The sequence below is a fragment of the Rhinoraja longicauda genome, chromosome 11 (assembly GCF_053455715.1).
Source record: "Rhinoraja longicauda isolate Sanriku21f chromosome 11, sRhiLon1.1, whole genome shotgun sequence".
In the NCBI taxonomy this organism is placed as follows: Eukaryota; Metazoa; Chordata; class Chondrichthyes; order Rajiformes; family Arhynchobatidae; genus Rhinoraja; species Rhinoraja longicauda.
In genome coordinates this window covers 853,020-874,597 of record NC_135963.1, presented here as the reverse complement: position 1 = coordinate 874,597, position 21,578 = coordinate 853,020, and the positions used below count along the sequence as shown (strand labels likewise).

Genomic DNA, 21,578 nt, shown 5'->3' with positions numbered 1-21,578 from the left:
ACCAGTTAGCCTGACTTCGGTGGTGGGAAAGATGCTGGAGTCAATTTTTAAAGAGGTAACAACGGTGCATTTGGATAGCAGTAAAAGGATAAGTCCAAGTCAGCATGGATTTATGAAAGGGAAATCATGCTTGACTAATCTTCTGGAATTTTTTGAGGATGTGACAAGTAAAATAGATGAAGGGGAGCCAGTGGATGTAGTGTATCTAGACTTTCAGAAAGCCTTTGATAAGGTCCCGCACGGGAGATTGGTGACTAAAATTAGAGCACATGGTATTGGGGGTAGGGTGTTGACATGGATAGAAAATTGGTTGGCAGACAGGAAGCAAAGAGTAGGAGTAAACAGGTCCTTTTCAGAATGGCAGGCAGTGGCGAGTGGAGTGTCGCAAGGCTCGGTGTTGGGGCCGCAACTGTTTACCATATATATTAATGATTTGGAAGAGGGAATTAGAAGCAACACTAGCAAGTTTGCAGATGACACAAAGCTAGGTGGCAGTATAAACTGTGAAGAGGATGTTAGGAGGTTGCAGAGTGACCTGGACAAGTTGAGTGAGTGGGCAGATGCGTGGCAGATGCAGTATAATATAGATAAATGTGAGGTTATCCACTTTGGTGGCAAAAACAAGGAGGCAGATTATTATCTCAATGATGTTAGGTTAGGTAAGGGGGAAGTGCAGTGAGACCTGGGTGTCCTTGTACACCAGTCACTGAAAGTTGGCGTGCAGGTACAGCAGGCAGTGAAGAAAGCTAATGGCATGTTGGCCTTCATAATAAGAGGATTCCAGTATAGGAGTAAAGAGGTTCTTCTGCAGTTATACAGGGCCCTGGTAAGACCACATCTGGAGTATTGTGTACACTTTTGATCTCCTAATTTGAGGAAGGACATCCTTGTAATTGAGGCAGTGCAGCGTAGGTTCACAAGATTGATCCCTGGGATGGCGGGACTGTCATATGAGGAACGATTGAAAAGATTAGGCTTGTATTCACTGGAGTTTAGAAGGATGAGAGGGGATCTTATAGAAACATATAATTGATTGTGGACGATCAGCCATGATCACAATGAATGGCGGTGCTGGCTCGAAGGGCCGAATGGCCTCCTCCTGCACCTATTTTCTATGTTTCTATGTTACTATCTACCTCATTGGTGACCCTCGGACTATCTCTGATTGGACTTTACTGGCTTTACCTTGCACTAAACGCTATTCACGTTATTTCCATTATATGGCTCGATGGCTGACTATAAATGGCTCGATTGTAATCATGTATTGTCTTTCCTCTGACTGGATAGCACGCAACAAAAGCTTTTCACTGTACCTCGGTACACGGGACAATAAACTAAACTGAACTCAATATCAGTGTGAGTTGTTGAGCAGGAGAAGCAGGTTGGTACCCGGACTCTGACATCTATTTTCCAGGTGCATCCAGAGGATGCTTGTTGGGCAGATGGGGCTGCGTTTAACATCTCATCCACAAGCGAGCTGCCTGATGGAAGTGAACCGAACCGCGCACTCCTTCTTGCTGTTAGCACTAGGGGTGCCAACTGTCTCACTCCCAAATAATGGACAAGGTGATGTCACCGCCCAGCGCTCCATGTGACCTCACCCAGCCAGTGGCCACGTGCTCCCGCTCCACCAATGGCGGCCGCCTGGGCTGGGAGCTGAGTTGCTACGCAACCTCTGTTAGGCAGCGCCCGGGCCTCCAGACCTACACTTTCCAACCTACAGCGTCCGGGCCTACAGCGTCCGGGCCTACAGCGCCTCCCGGGCCTACAGCGCCTCCCGGGCCTACAGCGCCTCCTGGGCCTACAGCGCCTCCTGGGCCTACAGCGCCTCCCGGGCCTACAGCGCCTCCCGGGCCTACAGCACCTCCTGGGCCTACAGCACCTCCCGGGCCTACAGCGTCCGGGCCACCAGCACCTCCTGGGCCTACAGCGCCTCCCGGGCCTACAGCACCTCCCGGGCCTACAGCACCTCCCGGGCCTACAGCACCTCCCGGGCCTACAGCACCTCCTGGGCCTACAGCGCCTCCCGGGCCTAATACGGGACAAGGGCGGTCCCATAAGAGACAAACCAATTTAGCCCAATATACAGGATGTACCGGCTAATCTGGGACAGTTGGCAAGCCTAGTTAGCACCATTCCCACATAGAGAGCAGCTCTCCAGCCGAGAGCCATTACGGGAGAGAGGTGGGGCTCACTCTGCCTCCTCAGTAGAGGTGGCATCCTGGATGTTATCAGACATATATCTGTTCCTCGTTACTAAAATCAACCTATTTCTCCAAACTGTTCCTGATGGAAAATAAACCTGGGTCCCATTATCATTTCTCCAACCAATTGGGCCGCATTACCTTGTCAAATACAATACAAGAGGTCCAGCTTCAAAGTCATAGAGGCACACAGCACATTCCATTGACTCCATCTACACCTCACGCTGCCTCGGCAAGGCCAGCAGCATCATCAAGGACCAGTCTCACCCCGGCCACTCCCTCTTCTCCCCTCTCCCTTCGGTCAAGAGGTACAGAAGTGTGAAAACGCACCCCTCCAGATTCAGGGACAGTTTCTTCCCGGCTGTTATCAGGTAACTGAATCATCCTACAACCAACTAGGGAGCAGTCCTGACCTCCTAGCTGATGCATTGGAGACCGTCAGACGATCTTTAATCGGACTTTACAGGACTTTATCTTGCACTAAACGTTAATCTCTTTATCCTGTATCTGTACACAGTGGACTGACTGCATGATTGTAATCATGTATGGTCTTTCCGCTGCCTCGATAGCATGCAACAACAAAACCTTTCACTGTAAGTCGGTACATGTGACAGTAATAACCTAAACTAAACTTGTATCTGCCCGCCATTTCCAATAATGGGGAATGTTAACTGAATCAAGCTTGTTCAACTATTCTCTGCAAACTAGAAATGCTAACTGTTGAGTAAATATATATGTAGGATGGTGTGGTACTAATTAGAGATCAATAATCTTGTGGATAAAAAGACTAAAAAAGGATGTATGTTTAAATGACGTATTTCATGCCACTTCTCAGCAGTTCAAAGTAGTATTATCTGAAGAATAAACCTCTGTAATGTATGAAAGCTAACTACTGAAAACTGGCAGGGGCTCTAAGCTGGGTGAGCTCCTGATCCAACTGTGGTGGCACCACGTGGATTGGTAGAAAATATCAGCGGAGCATGTCTATACTGCCCCTTGTAGCATAGAAACAGACTGTCATATGTTGAAAGACTGGAGCGACTAGGCTTGTATACACTGGAATTTAGAAGGATGAGAGGGGATCTTATCGAAACGTATAAAATTATTAAGGGGTTGGACACGTTAGAGGCAGGAAACATGTTCCCAATGTTGGGGGAGTCCAGAACCAGGGGCCACAGTTTAAGAATAAGGGGTAGGCCATTTAGAACAGAGATGAGGAAAAACTTTTTTAGTCAGAGAGTTGTGAATCTGTGGAATTCTCTGCCTCAGAAGGCAGTGGAGGCCAATTCTCTGAATACATTCAAGAGAGAGCTAGATAGAGCTCTTAAGGATAGCGGAGTCAGGGGGTATGGGGAGAAGGCAGGAACGGGGTACTGATTGAGAATGATCAGCCATGATCACATTGAATGCACCTATTTTCTATTGTCTATTGTCTATTGTCTATAGAAACATAGAAAATAGGTGCAGGAGGAGGCCATTTGGCCCTTCGAGCCAGCACCGCCATTCATTGTGATCATGGCTGATCATCCACAATCAGTAACCCATGCCTGCCTTCTCCCCATATCCCTTGATTCCACTAGCCCCTAGAGCTCGATCTAACTCTCTTTCAAATTCATCCAGTGAATTGGCCTCCACTGCCCTCTGTGGTAGAGAATTCCACAAATTCACAACTCTCTGGGTGAAAAAGTTCCTTCTCACAGTTTTAAATGGCCTCCTCTTTATTCTTAGACTGTGGCCCCTGGTTCTGGACTCCCCCAACATTGGGAACATTTTTCCTGCATCTAGCTTTTCCAGTCCTTTTATAATTTTATACATCGCTATAAAATTATGAAAGGCCTGGATAAGCTGGATGCAGGAACAATGTTCCCAATGTTGGGGGATTATCTGTGCTGATAGTGACAACTCTCCTCATTCAGTCCGGGTCTTGAGGAGCATGAGTATTCATATACAGGTCCATGTTCACAGGCGCTGTGAGGGGTTCCCAGCCTGATCACCTTCAGCCCAAGAGTTTCACACCCACACCACCTCGAGTGGACAAACATTTCAAACCCTCCTGCCAATTGCTCTCCATCAGTGGGCCCTGGGGTTGACCTTGGCTAAGGCAAAGACATTCTCCTCGAAGCCCTCTATGATTTATATATTACCGTTAAATCTTCTCTCAACAGCTTCTGCTTTAAGGAAACAATCTCACTTATCTAGTTTTCCCAGTTAGTTCCTTATTCCCAATCCTGTCAACATTCCCCAAGCCGGCTTGCTCCCTGCCCATTGCACTTGCATCTTTCCTGCAGTCCCATCACTGTGGATCAAGTCAAGTTGGGTTAAAGGGCCTGTTTCTGTGCTGTATGAATCTGAGAAACTACACATATAACTCAATGTGCTTTGGCTTATATCAAAGACAGGTTTAGCACAACCTTCACGCCTCATAAGCCGTGCCTTCTCAACTACCTTTGTTTAAAAAAACGGAGCACTGGCAAAATGCTGGGATGAGCAAGACTTTCACCGTTGGTAGAACTGCTGCCTTGCAGCCAGAGACCCAGGGCACATCCTGACCTTGGGTGTGCAGTTTGCACTTCTCCCTGTGACTGCGTGGGTTTCCTCCCACATCTCAACCATGTGCGGGCTTGTGGGTAAATTAGCCCCTTCTATAAAAGAATTGCCCCTTGTGTTTAGGAAGTCGATGAGCAAGTGGGATAATGTCAAACTAATGTGAATGAGTGATCAGTGATTTGTGTGCACTCAGTGGGCCGAAGGCCCTGTATCCGGGCTGTATCAATAGACAATAGGTGCAGGAGGAGGCCATTCGGCCCTTCGAGCCAGCACCGCCATTCAATGTGATCATGGCTGATCATTCTCAATCAGTACCCCGTTCCTGCCTTCTCCCCATACCCCCTGACTCCACTATCCTTAAGAGCTCTATCTAGCTCTCTCTTGAATGCATTCAGAGAATTGGCCTCCACTGCCTTCTGAGGCAGAGAATTCCACAGATTCACAACTCTCTGACTGAAAACGTTTTTCCTCATCTCAGTTCTAAATGGCCTACCCCTTATTCTTAAACTGTGGCCCCTTGTTCTGGACTCCCCCAACATTGGGAACATGTTTCCTGCCTCTAACGTGTCCAACCCCTTAATAATCTTATACGTTTCGATAAGATCTCCTCTCATCCTTCTAAATCCTTTAAATTAAACTGGGCAGTATCTGTTGGGGGGTAAAAGGCATGTTGACGTTTTAGATTGTGACGCTGCATCTGCACTGCAAGGCAAGAGAGAAGATTGGCGGTATATGGGGTTGGTCAGTGATGGGTGGAAACAGATGGGGAGGCCTGTGGGATAGATGACAAAGGAAGAAAGTGTGGCAGGCTGGTGAATGGAGGGGGGAGGTGCGGGCACACCAGAGATGTGGGTTACCTGAAATTGGACAATTCCCTGTTCATGCCATTGGCTTGTAAGCTACCCAGGCAGAATATGAAATGCTCTATTAGTACACGGGTCAGGGGTTATGGGGAGAAGGCAGGAGAATGGGCTTAGGGGGGAGAGATAGATCAGCCACGATTGAATGGCTGAGTAGACTTGATGGGCCAAATGGCCTAATTCTGCTCTTATCACTGATGAACAACACTCTACTACACTCCCCAGTGCCCTGTCAATGTTAGACTTCCCAAAATGCAACATCTCACATTTCTCTGTGTTAAATTCCGTCAACAATTCCTCAGCCCACCTGACCAATCGATCCAGATCCTGTTGTAATTTGTGAGAACCATCTCTGCAATCTACGATACCGCATACTTTACTGTCATCTGCAAACTTATTGATCGCGCCTTCTATATTCTCATCCAATTCATTGTTATAACGGACGTCTAGAGCATTCATTCTCAACATTGTCCCTTTAACCAGTTCTGAATCATCCCTGAATTCATTTAACCGAAAGAAAGAACATGAAAGGAATCACACACAGCACACATGAAGCAAAGCACCAAACACCACAAGATTCAGCATGTTGACAAATCTCGACATGTTCCATCGAACCTCTACACATGTGCAGTAGAGACCACACTGACTGGTTGCATCACGGCCTGGATCGGCAACGACAACAGCCCGGAACAAGGGAGACCAGAGAGAGTGGTGGACATTGCCCACTCCGTCACAGTACTGACCCTCCACCATCGAAGGTCCATCACATGTACTGACCCTCCACCATCGAAGGTCCATCACACGTACTGACCCCCCCACCATCGAAGGTCCATCACACGTACTGACCCCCCCACCATCGAAGGTCCATCACACGTACTGACCCCCCCACCATCGAAGGGATCTACAGGAGGCACTGCCTCAAAAAGGCAGCCAGCATCATCAGAGACCCACACCACCCTGGCCACACTCTCACTGACCCACACCACCCTGGCCACACTCTCACTGACCCACACCACCCTGGCCACACTCTCACTAACCCACACCACCCTGGCCACACTCTCACTGACCCACACCACCCTGGCCACACTCTCACTGACCCACACCAACCTGGCCACACTCTCACTGACCCACACCACCCTGGCCACACTCTCACTGACCCACACCACCCTGGCCACACTCTCACTGACCCACACCACCCTGGCCACGCTCTCACTGACCCACACCACCCTGGTCACACTCTCACTGACCCACACCACCCTGGCCACACTCTCATCTCGCTGCTACCATCGGGAGGAAGGTACAGGAGCCTGAAAACCGTGACCTCCAGGTTTAAGAACAGCTTCTCCCCAACAACCATCAGGCTGTTGAACACCGCACAACACTGACCTCAGCAACTGTGATCTTCTACGGACTGTGCCCGTGGTTACACTGCCGACTTTGGTTTTGTACGATAATGGTCCTATCTAATTTTACGGATTGTTAATTAATTGTACCACTGGTTATTGTATATGTCCCTGTGTCATAGAATCATACAGTGTGGAAACAGGCCCTTCAGCCCAACTTTCCCATGCCGACCAACATGTCCCATCTATGCTAGTCCCACGTTTGGCCCAGATCCCTCCAAACAAGTCCTATCCATGTACCCCTCAGCCCCAGCGCTCCAGGGAATCGGCGATACGCGTTTGATTCATACATTTGTTTTCCCTCTGCCTTTGCCATCCTTGGAACTTTCTAACAGTTAGACATCTAAGCCGAGAGTGCTGATCTGACAGCTGGGTAACAGTAGTCGGAAGCAGGAGCGGGGAGAGAGATGGCTGGAGAGGGAGCCAGGAGCATGTGGACATCTGCATCCCACACCTGCAACAACTGCAATACAGATGCTGCATCCCACAGCCCCATCAGGCCGGCAGCAGAGCACTGTACAACTCTCAGAGGGAGCTCAGGCTGCAGTAAGCTTTTAGGCTTGGATTTCAGTTTTGCTTTATTATTGTCATGTGTACCGAGGTACAGTGAAAAGCTTTGTGTTGCAAACTCAAGTACAACAGGTAGGGCAAAGGGGAAGATACAGAGTGCAGAATATAGTTCTCAGCATTGTAGCGCATCAGTTCCACAGACAAAGTCAAGTCAAATCAACAGCACAGAGCTGGCCGGGCTAATCAAAGCCAGGGGGGGCATCTCTGATTCTAGTAGGGGGAACTCAAACACTTTGTGTTTTACGCCTCCACAGATGCTGCCTGACCCAATAAGTTTGCGTTTGTTTTTAGTTTATTGTCACGTGTGCAGAGGTACAATGAGAAGCTTTTGTTGCGTGCTCACCAGTCAGTAGAAAGACAATGCATGATTACAATTGAGCCATCCACAGAGTGAGTTCTTCCAGAGTTCATTGGAAGTCATCCTTCCAGCACTTGGCGTTTCTCTCAACATTCCACAACTGTACTTTCTTGTGCCTCTCTCTTGCACCCCCACCTCTCTTTTCCAGCTTTCACCCTCATTACTACAATCAGTCGAAAGAAGGTTTATAGGTTCAAGGTGAAGAGGAAAAGATTTAATAGGAATCTGAGGGGTGACTTTTTCACACAAAGAGTGGTGGGTGTATGGAACGAGTTGCCAGAGGAGGTAGTTGAGGCAGGGACTATCCCAACGTTTAAGAAACATTTAAACAGGTACATGGATAGGCCAGGTTTGGAGGGATATGGACCAAACGCGGGCAGGAAGGACGAGGGTAGCTGGGACATGTTGGCCGGTGTGGGCGAGTTGGGTTGGAGGGCCTGTTTCCACGCTGTGACTATATGGTTCCCGATCCTAAGCGTCACCTGTCCAATCCCTCCACAGATGCTGCCTGACCCGCTGGGTTACTCAGGCACCTTGAGTTTCACTCAAGACTTCATGGTCTTCTATGGAGTGTGTCTTTGGTTGCACTACAGGCTTTAGTCTTTTAAACTATTTAGGAAAAGTTCAGTTCAGTTTAGTTTATTGTCCCGTGTACCAAGGTACAGTGAAAAGCTTTTGATGCGTGCTGACCAGACAGCGGAAAGACAATACATGATTACCTTGTATTACTGTTATTAATTTATTCTACTATTGATTATTATATACTTATCTGTGTGTTAGTACGATAATGGGACTGTATCACGGTAATAAGAATGTAATTGTTCTGTTGGCACTTATGCCAATTAAACACTCTTGACTCTTGCACTCTAAGCACTTTTAGTTTAGCTTAGTTTAAAGATACAGTGTGGAAACAAGCCCTTTCACCGGGTCCGCACCGACCAGCGATCCCTGCACATTAACACTATCCTATACCCACTAGGGATAATTTTTCTTTACATTTACCAAGTCAATTAACCTACAAACCTGCACGTCTTTGGAGTGTGGGAGGAAACCAAAGATCTTGAAGAAAACCCACGCAGGTCACGGGGAGAACGTACAAACTCCGTATAGACAGCGCCCGTAGTTGGGATGGAACCCGGGTCTCCGGCGCTGCATTCGCTGTAAGGCAGCAACTCTACCGCTGCACCACCGTGCCGCCCTAAGCTATGTTTTTCCTTAACTGTTGTACTCATGTATTGTGTGGTTTAACTGGTTAGAAGGCACCATCACTCAGTACATGCGACTTAATAACGCACTACCCGTGTGCAGGGTTCTGCCGTACACGTGGCTACATGTTCTGCACACATCTAAACATACTTCACACTTTGCACAGCCCGTTGGGGAGGTGTGTCGGATGTTGTAGAAATGCAACATTGTATTTTATTTTTATTTTTAATCGGAAGGGACACAGTTTGAAGGCAATTGGAAGGTGGATTAGAGGGCAGCGGAGGGAAGCTGCTTCTCAGTGTGTGGAGGGTGTCTGTGCCTTGCAGAGCCGCTGGCAACGAGGATTGCCAACTTCCTCACTCCCAAATAAGGGACAAAAGGTGACGTCACCGCCCTGCGCCCCACGTGACCTCACCCAGCCAACGGCCACGTGCTCCCGCTCCACCAATGGCGGTCGCTCGGGCTGGGAGGTGGGTTGCTACGCAACCTTCGTTAGGCGGCGCCTGGGCCTCCAGGCCTACACTGTCCGGGCCTACACTGTCCGGGCCTACAGCGACACCCGGGCCCACAGTGTCCGGGCCTACACTGTCCGGGCCTACACTGTCCGGGCCTACAGCGACACCCGGGCCCACAGTGTCCGGGCCCACAGTGTCAATAGACAATAGACAATAGGTGCAGGAGGAGGCCATTCGGCCCTTCGAGCCAGCACCGCCATTCAATGTGACCATGGCTGATCATTCTCAATCAGTACCCCGTTCCTACCTTCTCCCCATACCCCCTGACTCCGCTATCATTAAGAGCTCTATCTAGCTCTCTCTTGAATGCATTCAGAGAATTGGCCTCCACTGCCTTCTGAGGCAGAGAATTCCACAGATTCACAACTCTCTGACTGAAAAAGTTTTTCCTCATCTCCGTTCTAAATGCCCTACCCCTTATTCTTAAACTGTGGCCCCTTGTTCTGGACTCCCCCAACATTGGAAACATGTTTCCTGCCTCTAACGTGTCCAACCCCTTAATAATCTTATACGTTTCGATAAGATCCCCTCTCATCTTTCTAAATTCCAGTGTACACAGGCCTAGTCGCTCCAGTCTTTCAACATATGATAGTCCCGCCATTCCGGGAATTAACCTAGTAAACCTACGCTGCATGCCCTCAATAGCAAGATTATCCTTCCTCAAATTTGGAGACCAAAACTGCACACAGTACTCCAGGTGCGGTCTCACCAGGGCCCTGTACAACTGTAGAAGGACCTCTTTGCTCCTATACTCAACTCCTCTTGTTATGAAGGCCAACATTCCATTGGCTTTCTTCACTGCCTGCTGTACCTGCATGCTTCCTTTCAGTGACTGATGCACTAGGACACCCAGATCACGTTGTACGTCCCCTGATCCTAACTTGACACCATTCAGATAATACTCTGCCTTCCTATTCTTACCACCAAAGTGGATAACCTCACACTTATGCACATTAAACTGCCATGCATCCGCCCACTCACACAACCTGTCCAAGTCACCCTGCAACCTCATAGCATCTTCCTCACAGTTCACACTACCACCCAGCTTTGTATCATCTGCAAATTTGCTAATGGTACTTTTAATCCCTTCATCCAAGTCATTAATGTATATTGTAAATAGCTGCGGACCCAACAACGAACCTTGCGGTACCCCACTAGTCAATGCCTGCCATTCTGAAAGGGACCCATTTATCCCCACTCTTTGCTTTTTGTCTGTCAACCAATTTTCTATCCATGTCAGTACCGTACCTCCAATACCATGTGCTCTAATTTTGCCCACTAATCTCCTATGTGGAACCTTGTCGAAGGCTTTCTGAAAGTCAAGGTACACCACATCCACCGGCTCTCCCCTGTCAATTTTCCTGATTACATCCTCAAAGAATTCCAGAAGATTAGTCAAGCATGATTTTCCCTTCGTAAATCCATGCTGACTCGGAACAATCCGGGCCCAGTGTCTGGGCCCACAGTGTCCGGGCCTACAGCGCCCCCGGGGCCTAATACGGGACAAGGGCGGTCCCGTACGGGACAAACCAATTTAGCCCAATATACGGGATGTCCCGGCTAATACGGGACAGTTGGAAACCCTACAGGCACCAGAACCCATCAGTGCTAAAACACACGGCTGGGTCAGACCTACCTGCTGGGCCAGAGCCATCAGGGCAACACAATGGCACAGTCGGTAGAGCCGCTGCCTTACAGCGCCAGAGACCCAGGTTCAGATCTGACCTTGGGCTCTGTGTATGTGGAGTTTCGATGTTCTCCCTATGACTGCGTGGGTTTTCTCCGGGTGCTCCGGTTTCCTCGCAGGTTTATAGGTTGATTGGCCCTCTGTAAATTACCCCTGGTGTGTGGGGATTGGATGAGAAAGTGGAACTCTACACACAGAGACAGCACCGGCGGTCAGGATCCAACCCGGCTCTCCAATGCTGTGAGCAGCAGCAGCACTACCAGCTGCGCCACTGTGCTGTCCATTCGTTCTCTCTCCACGGATGCTGCCTAACATGACGACTGTTTAGACAATAGACAATAGACAATTGGTGCAGGAGTAGGCCATTCGGCCCTTCGAGCCAGCACCGCCATTCAATGTGATCATGGCTGATCATTCTCAATCAGTACCCCGTTCCTGCCTTCTCCCCATACCCCCTGACTCCGCTATCCTTAAGAGCTCTATCTAGCTCTCTCTTGAATGTATTCAGAGAATTGGCCTCCACTGCCCTCTGAGGCAGAGAATTCCACAGATTCACAACTCTCTGACTAAAAAAGTTTTTCCTCATCTCTGTTCTAAATGGCCCTTATTCTTAAACTGTGGCCCCTGGTTCTGGACTCCCCCAACATTGGGAACATGTTTCCTGCCTCTAACATGTCCAACCCCTTAATAATCTTATACGTTTCGATAAGATCCCCTCTCATCCTTCTAAATTCCAGTGTATACAAACCTAGTCGCTCCAGTCTTTCAACATATGCCAGTCCCGCCATTCCGGGAATTAACCAAGTAAACCTACGCTGCACGCCCTCAATAGCAAGAATATCCTTCCTCAAATTTGGAGACCAAAACTGCACACAGTATTCCAGGTGCGGTCTCACTAGGGCCCTGTATAACTGCAGAAGGACCTCTTTGCTCCTATACTCAACTCCTCTTGTTATGAAGGCCAACATTCCATTGGCTTTCTTCACTGCCTGCTGTACCTGCATGCTTCCCTTCAGTGACTGATGCACTAAGACACCCAGATCTCGTTGTACGTCCTCTTTTCCTAACTTGACACCATTCAGATAATAATCTGCCTTCCTATTCTTACCACCAAAGTGGATAACCTCACACTTATCCACATTAAACTGCATCTGCCATGCATCCGCCCACTCACACAACCTGTCCATGTCACCCTGCAACTTCATAGCATCTTCCTCACAGTTCACACTGCCACCTAGCTTTGTATCATCGGCAAATTTGCTAATGGTACTTTTAATCCCTTCATTCGTCATTGATGTATATTGTAAATAGCTGCGGTCCCAAAACCGAGCCTTGCGGTACCCCACTGGTCACTGCCTGCCATTCTGAAAGGGACCCATTTATCCCCACTCTTTGCTTTCTGTCTGTCAACCAACTTTCTATCCATGTCAGTACCCTACCTCCAATACCATGTGCTCTAATTTTGCCCACCAATCTCCTATGTGGGACCTTGTCGAAGGCTTTCTGAAAGTCGAGGTACACCACATCCACCGGCTCTCCCCTGTCAATTTTCCTAGTTACATCCTCAAAAAATTCCAGTAGATTAGTCAAGCATGATTTTCCCTTCGTAAACCCATGCTGACTCGGAACGATCCTGTTACTGCGATCCAAATGCTCCGCAATTTCGTCTTTTATAATTGACTCCAGCATCTTCCCCACCACCGATGTCAGACTAACTGGTCTATAATTTCCCGTTTTCTCTCTCCCTCCTTTCTTGAAAAGTGGGATAACATTAGCTACCCTCCAATCCACAGGAACTGACCCGGAATCTATAGAACATTGGAAAATAATCACTAATGTGTCCACAATTTCTAGAGCCACCTCCTTATGCACCCTGGGATGCAGACCATCAGGCCCTGGGGATTTATCAGCCTTCAGTCCCATCAGTCTACCCAAAACTTTTTCCTGCCTAATGTGGATTTCCTCCAGTTCCTCTGTCACCCTAGGATCTCTGGCCACTAGAACATCTGGGAGATTGTTTGTATCCTCCTCAGTGAAGACAGATCCAAAGTACCGGTTCAACTCGTCTGCCATTTCCTTGTTCCCCATAATAAATTCCCCTGCTTCTGTCTTCAAGGGACCCACATTTGCCTTGACTATTTTTTTCCTCTTCACGTACCTAAAAAAGCTTCTGCTATCCTCCTTTATATTATTGGCTAGTTTACCCTCGTACCTCATCTTTTCTCCCCGTATTGCCTTCTTAGTCATCTTCTGTTGCTCTTTAAAAGAGTCCCAATCCTCTGGCTTCCCACTCTTCTTTGCTATGTTATACTTCTTCTCTTTTATTTTTATGCTGTCCTTGACTTCCCTTGTCAGCCACAGGTGCCTCTTACTCCCCTTAGAATCTTTCCTCCTCTTTGGGATAAATTGATCCTGCAACTTCTGCATTATTCCCAGGAATACCTGCCATTGCTGTTCCACAGTCTTCCCTGCTAGGGCCTCCTTCCAGTCAATTTTGGCCAACTTCTGCCTCATGCCTCTGTAACCCCCTTTGCTATACTGTAATACTGACACCTCCGATTTTCCCTTCTCCCTCTCAATTTGTAGAGTAAAACATCATATTGTGGTCACTGCCTCCTAATGGCTCATTTACCTCGAGTCCCCTTATCAGGTCAGGTTCATTACATAACACTAAATCCAGAATTGCCTTCTCCCTGGTAGGCTCCAGTACAAGCTGTTCTAAGAATCCATCTCGGAGGCACTCCACAAACTCTCTTTCCTGGGGTCCATTACCAACCTGATTTTCCCAGTCTACCTGCATGTTGAAATCTCCCATGACCACCGTAGCATTACATTTGTGACATGACATTTGTTTCCAGCATCTTGTCTGTTCATTTTGGATTCTGCAGGTTTTTGATGTTCCTGTTCAACATACATTCAGCTGCAGTGAGACTTTAACTGGGTAGTCAACACAAAGGGATCATAAAGTGTGTGAAAACAACGAGAAAGTGCAGAGAGCCTTCGGTTTTGCTCGTAGTGTACTGACTGTCTGTGGGTGAGAATGAAAGATGCCTGGAGATGCAGGCGATGAACATAAGACCTTACCTCGTGAGTGGACAGGTACAATTCCCAGAGCCATGCATATTGTGACCAGGAAGAGCAGGGGTTTCCTAAAGAGAAACACACAAAATGAGTTGATCTTAACTGCAACAGTGTCTGAGTTATACAGCTCAAAAACAGGCCCTTCAGCCCATTACACAGACACAAAAAGAGGAGTAACTCAGCGGGTCAGGCAGCTTCTGTGGAGAACATGGATAGATGACGTTTCACAGAGTGCTGGAGTAACTCAGCGGCTCAGGCAGCATCTGTGGAGAACATGGACAGGTGGCGTTTCGGGTCAAGACCCATCTTCAGCCCATTATCTCCCTGCACAGCATTGCACTTACTTAATACTAATCCTATTGAGTGATACAGCACGGAAACAGACCCTTTGGCCCACTTAGTCCATGCCAACCAAGACATCAGACTTTAGACACACAGCGCAAAAACAGGCCCTTCTGCCCATCGAGTTACTGCTGACCAGCGATCACCCTGCACACTTGCACTATCCTAAACACTAAGGACAATTTACAATTTTACCGAAGCCAATTAACCTACAAACCTGCACATCTTTGGAGTGTGGGAGGAAACCGGTGCACCTGGAGAAAGCAGGGAGAAGGTACAAACTCTGTCCAGACAGCACCCGTGGTCAGGATGGAGCCTCGGTCGCTGGCGCTGTGAGGCAGCAGCACTACCCGCTGTAGAGACGTGCATCGGTCAGTGTGAGGGAACTGCAAGATCACGGTCAGAGGCTGGCGAGGTGGAAGTCACTCCAGGGTGCTCCTGCGGCTGGCAGCTGGTTTAATGATCTCCGCTCACCGCCCCGTCTACATATCCCCTGTGGACACCCCCCCCCCCCCCCTCCCCAAATCAGATGTTTTTGCAATCGTTCCAATTGCTCGGTAATCCATCAACATTGGACACACGAGTCACATTGATTACAGGACAGTTGAGTGAACTCCAGGACAGCTGTTTCATTCACAACATAACACAGTGCCTCTCAACCCACGTATACTTACCTTGGCCTGAACCACACACACTCAGATCCAGTGCATTCCTCTAAACATGCTCAGTAAATGCTCCCTTCACACATCACACGCACAATAAAAGAGCATTGGAGTGTGTCCTGTACCCTGGGGAGAAATGTCAAAGACGTAGGTTCACAAGGTTAATTCCCGGGATGGCGGGACTGTCGTATGTTAAAAGAATGGAGCGACTGGGCTTGTATACATTGGAATTTAGAAGGATGAGAGGGGACCTTATTGAAACATATAAGATTATTAAGGGATTGGACACGCTAGAGGCAGGAAACATGTTCCCGATGTTGGGGGAGTCCAGAACCAGGGGCCACAGTTTAAGAATATGAGGCCATTTAGAACGGAGATGAGGAAAAACTTTTTCAGTCAGAGAGTTGTGAATCTGTGGAATTCTCTGCCTCAGAAGGCAGTGGAGGCCAATTTTCTGGATGCTTTCGAGAGTTAAATAGAGCTCTTAAAGATAGCGGAGTCAAGGGATATGGGGAGAAGGCAGGAACGGGGTACTGATTGTGGATGATCAGCCATGATCACGGTGAATGGCGGTGCTAGCTCGAAGGGCCGCATGGCCTACTCCTGCACCTATTGTCTATTGTCTATTGAGAAGACAGAACTCGAAGGTGAGAGAGGATGTAAGTAAGAGGCTGCTGATGGAAGGCCTGATAGAGGTATATCAAATTCGGAGAGGCGTGGAAAGGCTAGGCAGTCAGAAGCTTTTCCCCAGGGTGGAAATGTCCAAGACTAAAGGGCATAGCTAAAAGATGGGAGGGTAAGTTTAATAGGGATATGCAGGGCAGGTTTGTTCACACAGAGGGTGGTAGGGGCTTGGAACACGCTGCCAGGAGTGGTTTAGTTTCATTTAGAGATACAGCTCGGAAACAGGTCCTTCAGCCCACCGAGTTCACGCTGACCAGCGATCCCCGCACACTAACACTGTCCTACAAACACGGGACAATTTACACATATACCAAGCCAATTAACCTGCACGTCTTTGGAGTGTGTGAGGAAACCAGAGATCTTGGAGAAAATCCACGCTGGTCACGGGGAGAACGTACAAACTCCGTACAGACAGCACCCGTAGTCAGGATGGAACCTGGGTCTCTGGCGCTGTGAGGCAGCAGCTCTACCCGCTGCACCACCGTGCCGCCCTTATACAATTTCATTGTTCCGTTGTCAGTACATGTGACATTAAACACTCTATCACTTTATATAAATATTTTCTTTTATTCTCTCTGTTTTTTTCAAAATTATTCTGAATTCTCCTGTGATTTAGACTTCAAACAGTGCTGAAACAGGCCCTTCGGCCCACCGAGCCCGTACCGACCAGCGATCACCCCGTACACCAGCACTATCTCACACACACTAGGGACAATTTACAATGCTACAGAATCCAATTAACCTACAAACCTGCACGTCTTTGGAGTGTGGGAGGAAACCGGAGCACCCGGAGAAAACCCACGCAGGTCACGGGGAGAACGTACAAACTCCGTACAGACGGCACCCGTTGTCAGGATGGAACCCAGGTCTCTGGCGCTGTGAGGCAGCAGCTCTACCTGCTGCACCACCGTGCCGCCTCTTTTTCCCCAGTGTTCACATCTTGTGTTCGGAGTGTGTGATGATGCGGTTTGCCAGCAAGTCCACTGTTGGATCTGTCCCCTACTGCAATCACACCTGTGACGTCACCTATCCATGTTCTCCACAGATGCTGCCTGACCCGCTGAGTTACTCCAGCACTCTGTGAAACGTCACCTATCCATGTTCTCCACAGATGCTGCCTGACCCGCTGAGTTACTCCAACACTACATCTCTTTTCTCCCGGCCCCCTGCCACTTGCCCGGTGTAGTGTACCTCACATTCCACACCTGCGCCGGAGCTGACTGCAGGTAGCGGCTTTCTGGATCGCTGGCTGTGACCTCTGGCAGTGAAGTCTCCCTCCCTCCTTCACCACTCTGCTGGTAATTGCAGCTGACACCTCCTCCCACACCTGTAATCCCGCGGCTGCCAGTTAATTACCGCGGAGATAATTAGCCCCGCAAAGCTGCGGATATTGCCCCGGGAGTGGCTCTGCTGTTAGCTTGCTTTCACTGCCAGCGGAATTGCAGCATATAAAGGTGGCACGATGGTGTTTGTTCACACCTCGTGTTGTACAGCCTGACTGTACTCACAGCGTGGCCGCTCCCAGAGCCGGACAGGGCTGAAGCCATGAAGCCATCAGGAGAGGACCCATGCACAGTGGAGGAAGGAAGGGGCCCGCGGTGGAGGAAGCAGGGTTGCCAACTGTCCCGTATTAGACGGGACATCCCATATTTGGGCTTAATTGGTTTGTCCCGTACGGGACCGCCCATGTCCCATGTTAGGCCCGGGCGGCGCTGTAGGCCCGGACGCTGTAGGCCCGGACACTGTAGGCCCGGACACTGTAGGTCCGGACAGTATAGGCCCAGACACTGTAGGCCCGGACACCGTCGACCCGGGCAGTGTAGGCCTGGAGGCCCGGGCGCCGCTTAACGGAGGTTGCCTAGCAACCAGCCTCCCGGCCCGGGCGGCCACCATTGGTGGAGCGGGAGAACGTGGCCGCTGGCTGGGTGAGGTCACATGGGGCGTGGGGCGGTGACGTCACCTTGTCCTGTATTTGGGAGTGAGATAGTTGGCATCCCTACCTGTGGTGGGGGAGGGGGCCAGCGGTCGTGGACGGGGCCTTGTGGGTGCCGGAGGCTGGACATGCCACCGAGAGAACAAAGAGAGACCATTGGGGATTAATTGCAATACTTTGTCAGCAACCTACATGTGATGACTCTTGACATTCCTTGTGTATGCAAAACAAGAATCTCACTGGGACGTATCACACGTGATACTAAAGACAATAACGTATCATTCATTCATTAGATAGACACAGAGTGCTGGAGTAACTCAGCGGGTCAGGCAGCATCTGTGGAGAACATGGATAGGTGACGTTTCACAGAGTGCTGGAGTAACTCAGCGGGTCAGGCAGCATCTGTGGATGAAAGGAATGGGTGATGTTTCGGGTCAAGATCCTTCTTCAGACAGAGTAAGGGGAGAGGGAAACTAGAGGTGTGAAAAGGTACAGAACAAAGCAGAGCCGGCACCAAAGGCCGTGGAGCTCACAATGATCCATTGTTGGTTGTGGAAGAGGTGATAACGAAGGGATATGAACAGTGAAGCTAGCAGCGTTGTGGGAGGAAACCGGAACACCGGGGGTGGGGACGGGACCCATGCAGACACAGGAACGAGCAAACTCCACACAGACAGCAGCTTTAAACTGAACCTGCATTGCTGAACCTCTTCATCAGTGATAGGAGTAGAATTAGGACATTCGGCCCATCAAGTCCACTCCGCCATTCAATCATGGCTGATCTATCTCTCCCTCCTAACCCCATTCTCTTGGCCTCCACAGCCGTCTGTGGTAATGAATTCCACAGATTCACTGCCCTCTGACTAAAGAAATTCCTTCCTTTAATTCTGAGGCTGTGCCCTCTGGTCCTAGACTCTCCCACTAGTGGAAACATCCTCTCCACATCCACTCTATCCAGGCCGCTCACTATTCGGTACGTTTCAATGAGGTCCCCCCTCATCTTTCTAAACTCCAGCGAGTGCAGGCCCAGTGCTGTCAAATGCTCATCATATGTTAGCCAGGAAAGGGTTAAAGGTTAAAAAACGATATAATCGACACCCCTGCGTGGTTTTGTGCTTGAAGTAGCAGCCTGCCCCATTAGGTGACTAACAACTATCAGTGAAGCAGACCAGCGAGGAAGCATGCCTTCAAAGAGGCATTTCAAACACTGCTCTAATTAAACGTTGCGCCCTGTAGATTGTTCCGGAACTCTCGCATCCGCTCACATCGTTTGCTTTACCTTTGGTCTGTAAATGTCAATGTTTACAAGGACTCTCCCTCCCTCTGTGTTCTCTCCCAGGCCTGAGAGCTGGGGTGTGATTACCTACGAGAGCCCATGGACTACAGAGGGAAGGGCAGACAGCAGAGGCCATATCTGCATCTGCCTTCCATCCCTGACTTGGATAACGTCATCCCAGCTGTTACCAGTCAACTCAACCATCCTACAACAACCAGAGAGCAGTCCTGAACTACCATCTACCTTGTAGAGTGACACAGCATGGAAACAGGCCCTTCAGCCCAACTTGCCCATGCTGACCAAGATGCCTCGTCTACACTCGTCCCACCTGCCCGTGTTTGGCCCATATTCCTCTAAAGCTTTCCAATGTCTTTTAACAGTTGCCCCCTCCAACTTGATCGTTGACATGCTCTGTACACTGTATGTGTACACTGCGAATAGCTTGATTGTAATCATGTATTGTCTTTCTGCTGGCTGGTTAGCACGCAACAAAAGCTTTTCACTGTACCTCGGTACACATGACAATAAACTAAACTGAAACAGAGTTCTCCCATCGATATAGACATTCCTTGAGGAAAAGGACCAAGCTTCAACAGGTCGCACTAACAAAGGCCAGGTCTGTGATCATCACTCCTCACAGTCCTGGCCTTGGTTTAACAGGTAAAGGCCACGTCCTGACTCACCCACCACAGAGATCACCCCTTCCCCGCTCCCTCTGGGTATTAAAGCCCTTCCAGTAGCAACAGTCGTGGCACTAGCATGTAACTGGCCAAGATACGCACCATCGTCATTCCATTAACGATGGATGGGAAAGGTTTACACAGATATGGAACAGCAGGCTGGTGCAGCGGTAGAGTTGCTGCCTTACAGCGCTTACAGCGCCAGAGGCCCGGTTCCATCCTGACTACGGGTGCTGTCTGTACGGAGTTTGCACGTTCTCCCTGTGACCTGCGTGGGTTTTACCCGGGTGCTCCGGTTTCCTCCCACACTCCCAAGACGTACAGATTTGTAGGTTTATTAGCTTCAGTAAAAAAAGATTGTAAATTGTCCCCAGTATGTGTAGGATACTGTTAATGTGTGAGGATCGTTGGTTGGTGTGGACTCGGAGGGCCGAAGGGCCTGTTTCCGCGCTGTGTCTCTAAATTAAACTATAGATGGGGCATCATGGTTGGCATGGACAGGTCAGGCTGAAGGGTCTGTTTCTGTGCCCTTGGACTCGATAATTTATGCGTTACACAAATCCTTGGGTTGTACACTGGAGACAATGACTCCATCCCTGCACTCCGAATACTTGTCAATGAAGTGGTGAATCAGCTGAGGGAGCTGCCTCACCTCTACACTGAAGCAGTCAGACACCATTAGATGTAGGTAGACACAAAATGCTGGAGTAACACAGCGGGTCAGGCAACATCTCTGGAGAGAAGGAATGGGTGACGTTTCGGGTCGAGACCCTTCTTCAGACCGATGTTGGGTGAGGGGGTGGGAGCCGACCCAAAACGTCACCCATTCCTTCTCCACAGATGCTGCCTGACCCGCTGTGTTACTCCAGCATTTTGTGTCTACCTTCGATTTCAACCAGCATCTGCAGATTTTTTCCTACCATTAGATGTTGAACAGCTTACTCTGGGCCGGCTCGTTTGAACAATCAAATGTAATCAGAGGAAGTGAAAAGCAGTGCAAATATTTGTCTCCCTCCAACCTCCTCAAACACATTGTTTACAGCCCAGAATAACATCACTGACACACTGGGGCATTGAGCGTCAACCCAGTGGATGGCCAAGTGTACGGAACAAGCTGCCAGAGGAGGAAGTCGAGGCTGGGACTATCCCATCGTTTAAGACAGGTACATGGATAGGACAGGTTTGGAGGGATATGGACCAAGCGCAGGCAGGTGGGACTAGTGTAGCTGGGACATTGTTGGCCGGTGTGGGCAAGTTGGGCCGAAGGCCTGTTTCCACACTGTATCACTCTATGACTCTATCTAAGTATGAAACACATTGCACATTTTATAAAACATAGGCCTTTGGCAACTTATTCTAATGTTCATAAGTTCTAGGAGCAGAATTCGGCCATTCAGCCCATCAAGTCTATTCCACCAATCAGTCATGGCTGATCTATCTTTCCCCCTTGACTCCATTCTCCTGCCTTCTCCCCATAACCCTGACACCCGTACTAATCAAGAATCTGTCAATCTCCGTCTTAAAAATACCCACTGACTTGGCCTCCACTGCCATCTGTGGCAATGAAATT

At 49.1% G+C, this 21,578-nt stretch overlaps 1 protein-coding gene across 1 annotated transcript in view; it reads right to left on the bottom strand.

Moving 5' to 3' along the window:
• col24a1 (collagen type XXIV alpha 1) overlaps positions 1 to 21,578 on the bottom strand; it is a 171,288-nt gene that overhangs the window by 147,622 nt on the left and 2,088 nt on the right. The window contains exon 2 of the mRNA XM_078408107.1: positions 14,435 to 14,499. Coding sequence (XP_078264233.1) covers positions 14,435 to 14,499 — 65 coding nt within the window. The remainder of the gene's footprint in view (positions 1 to 14,434; positions 14,500 to 21,578) is intronic.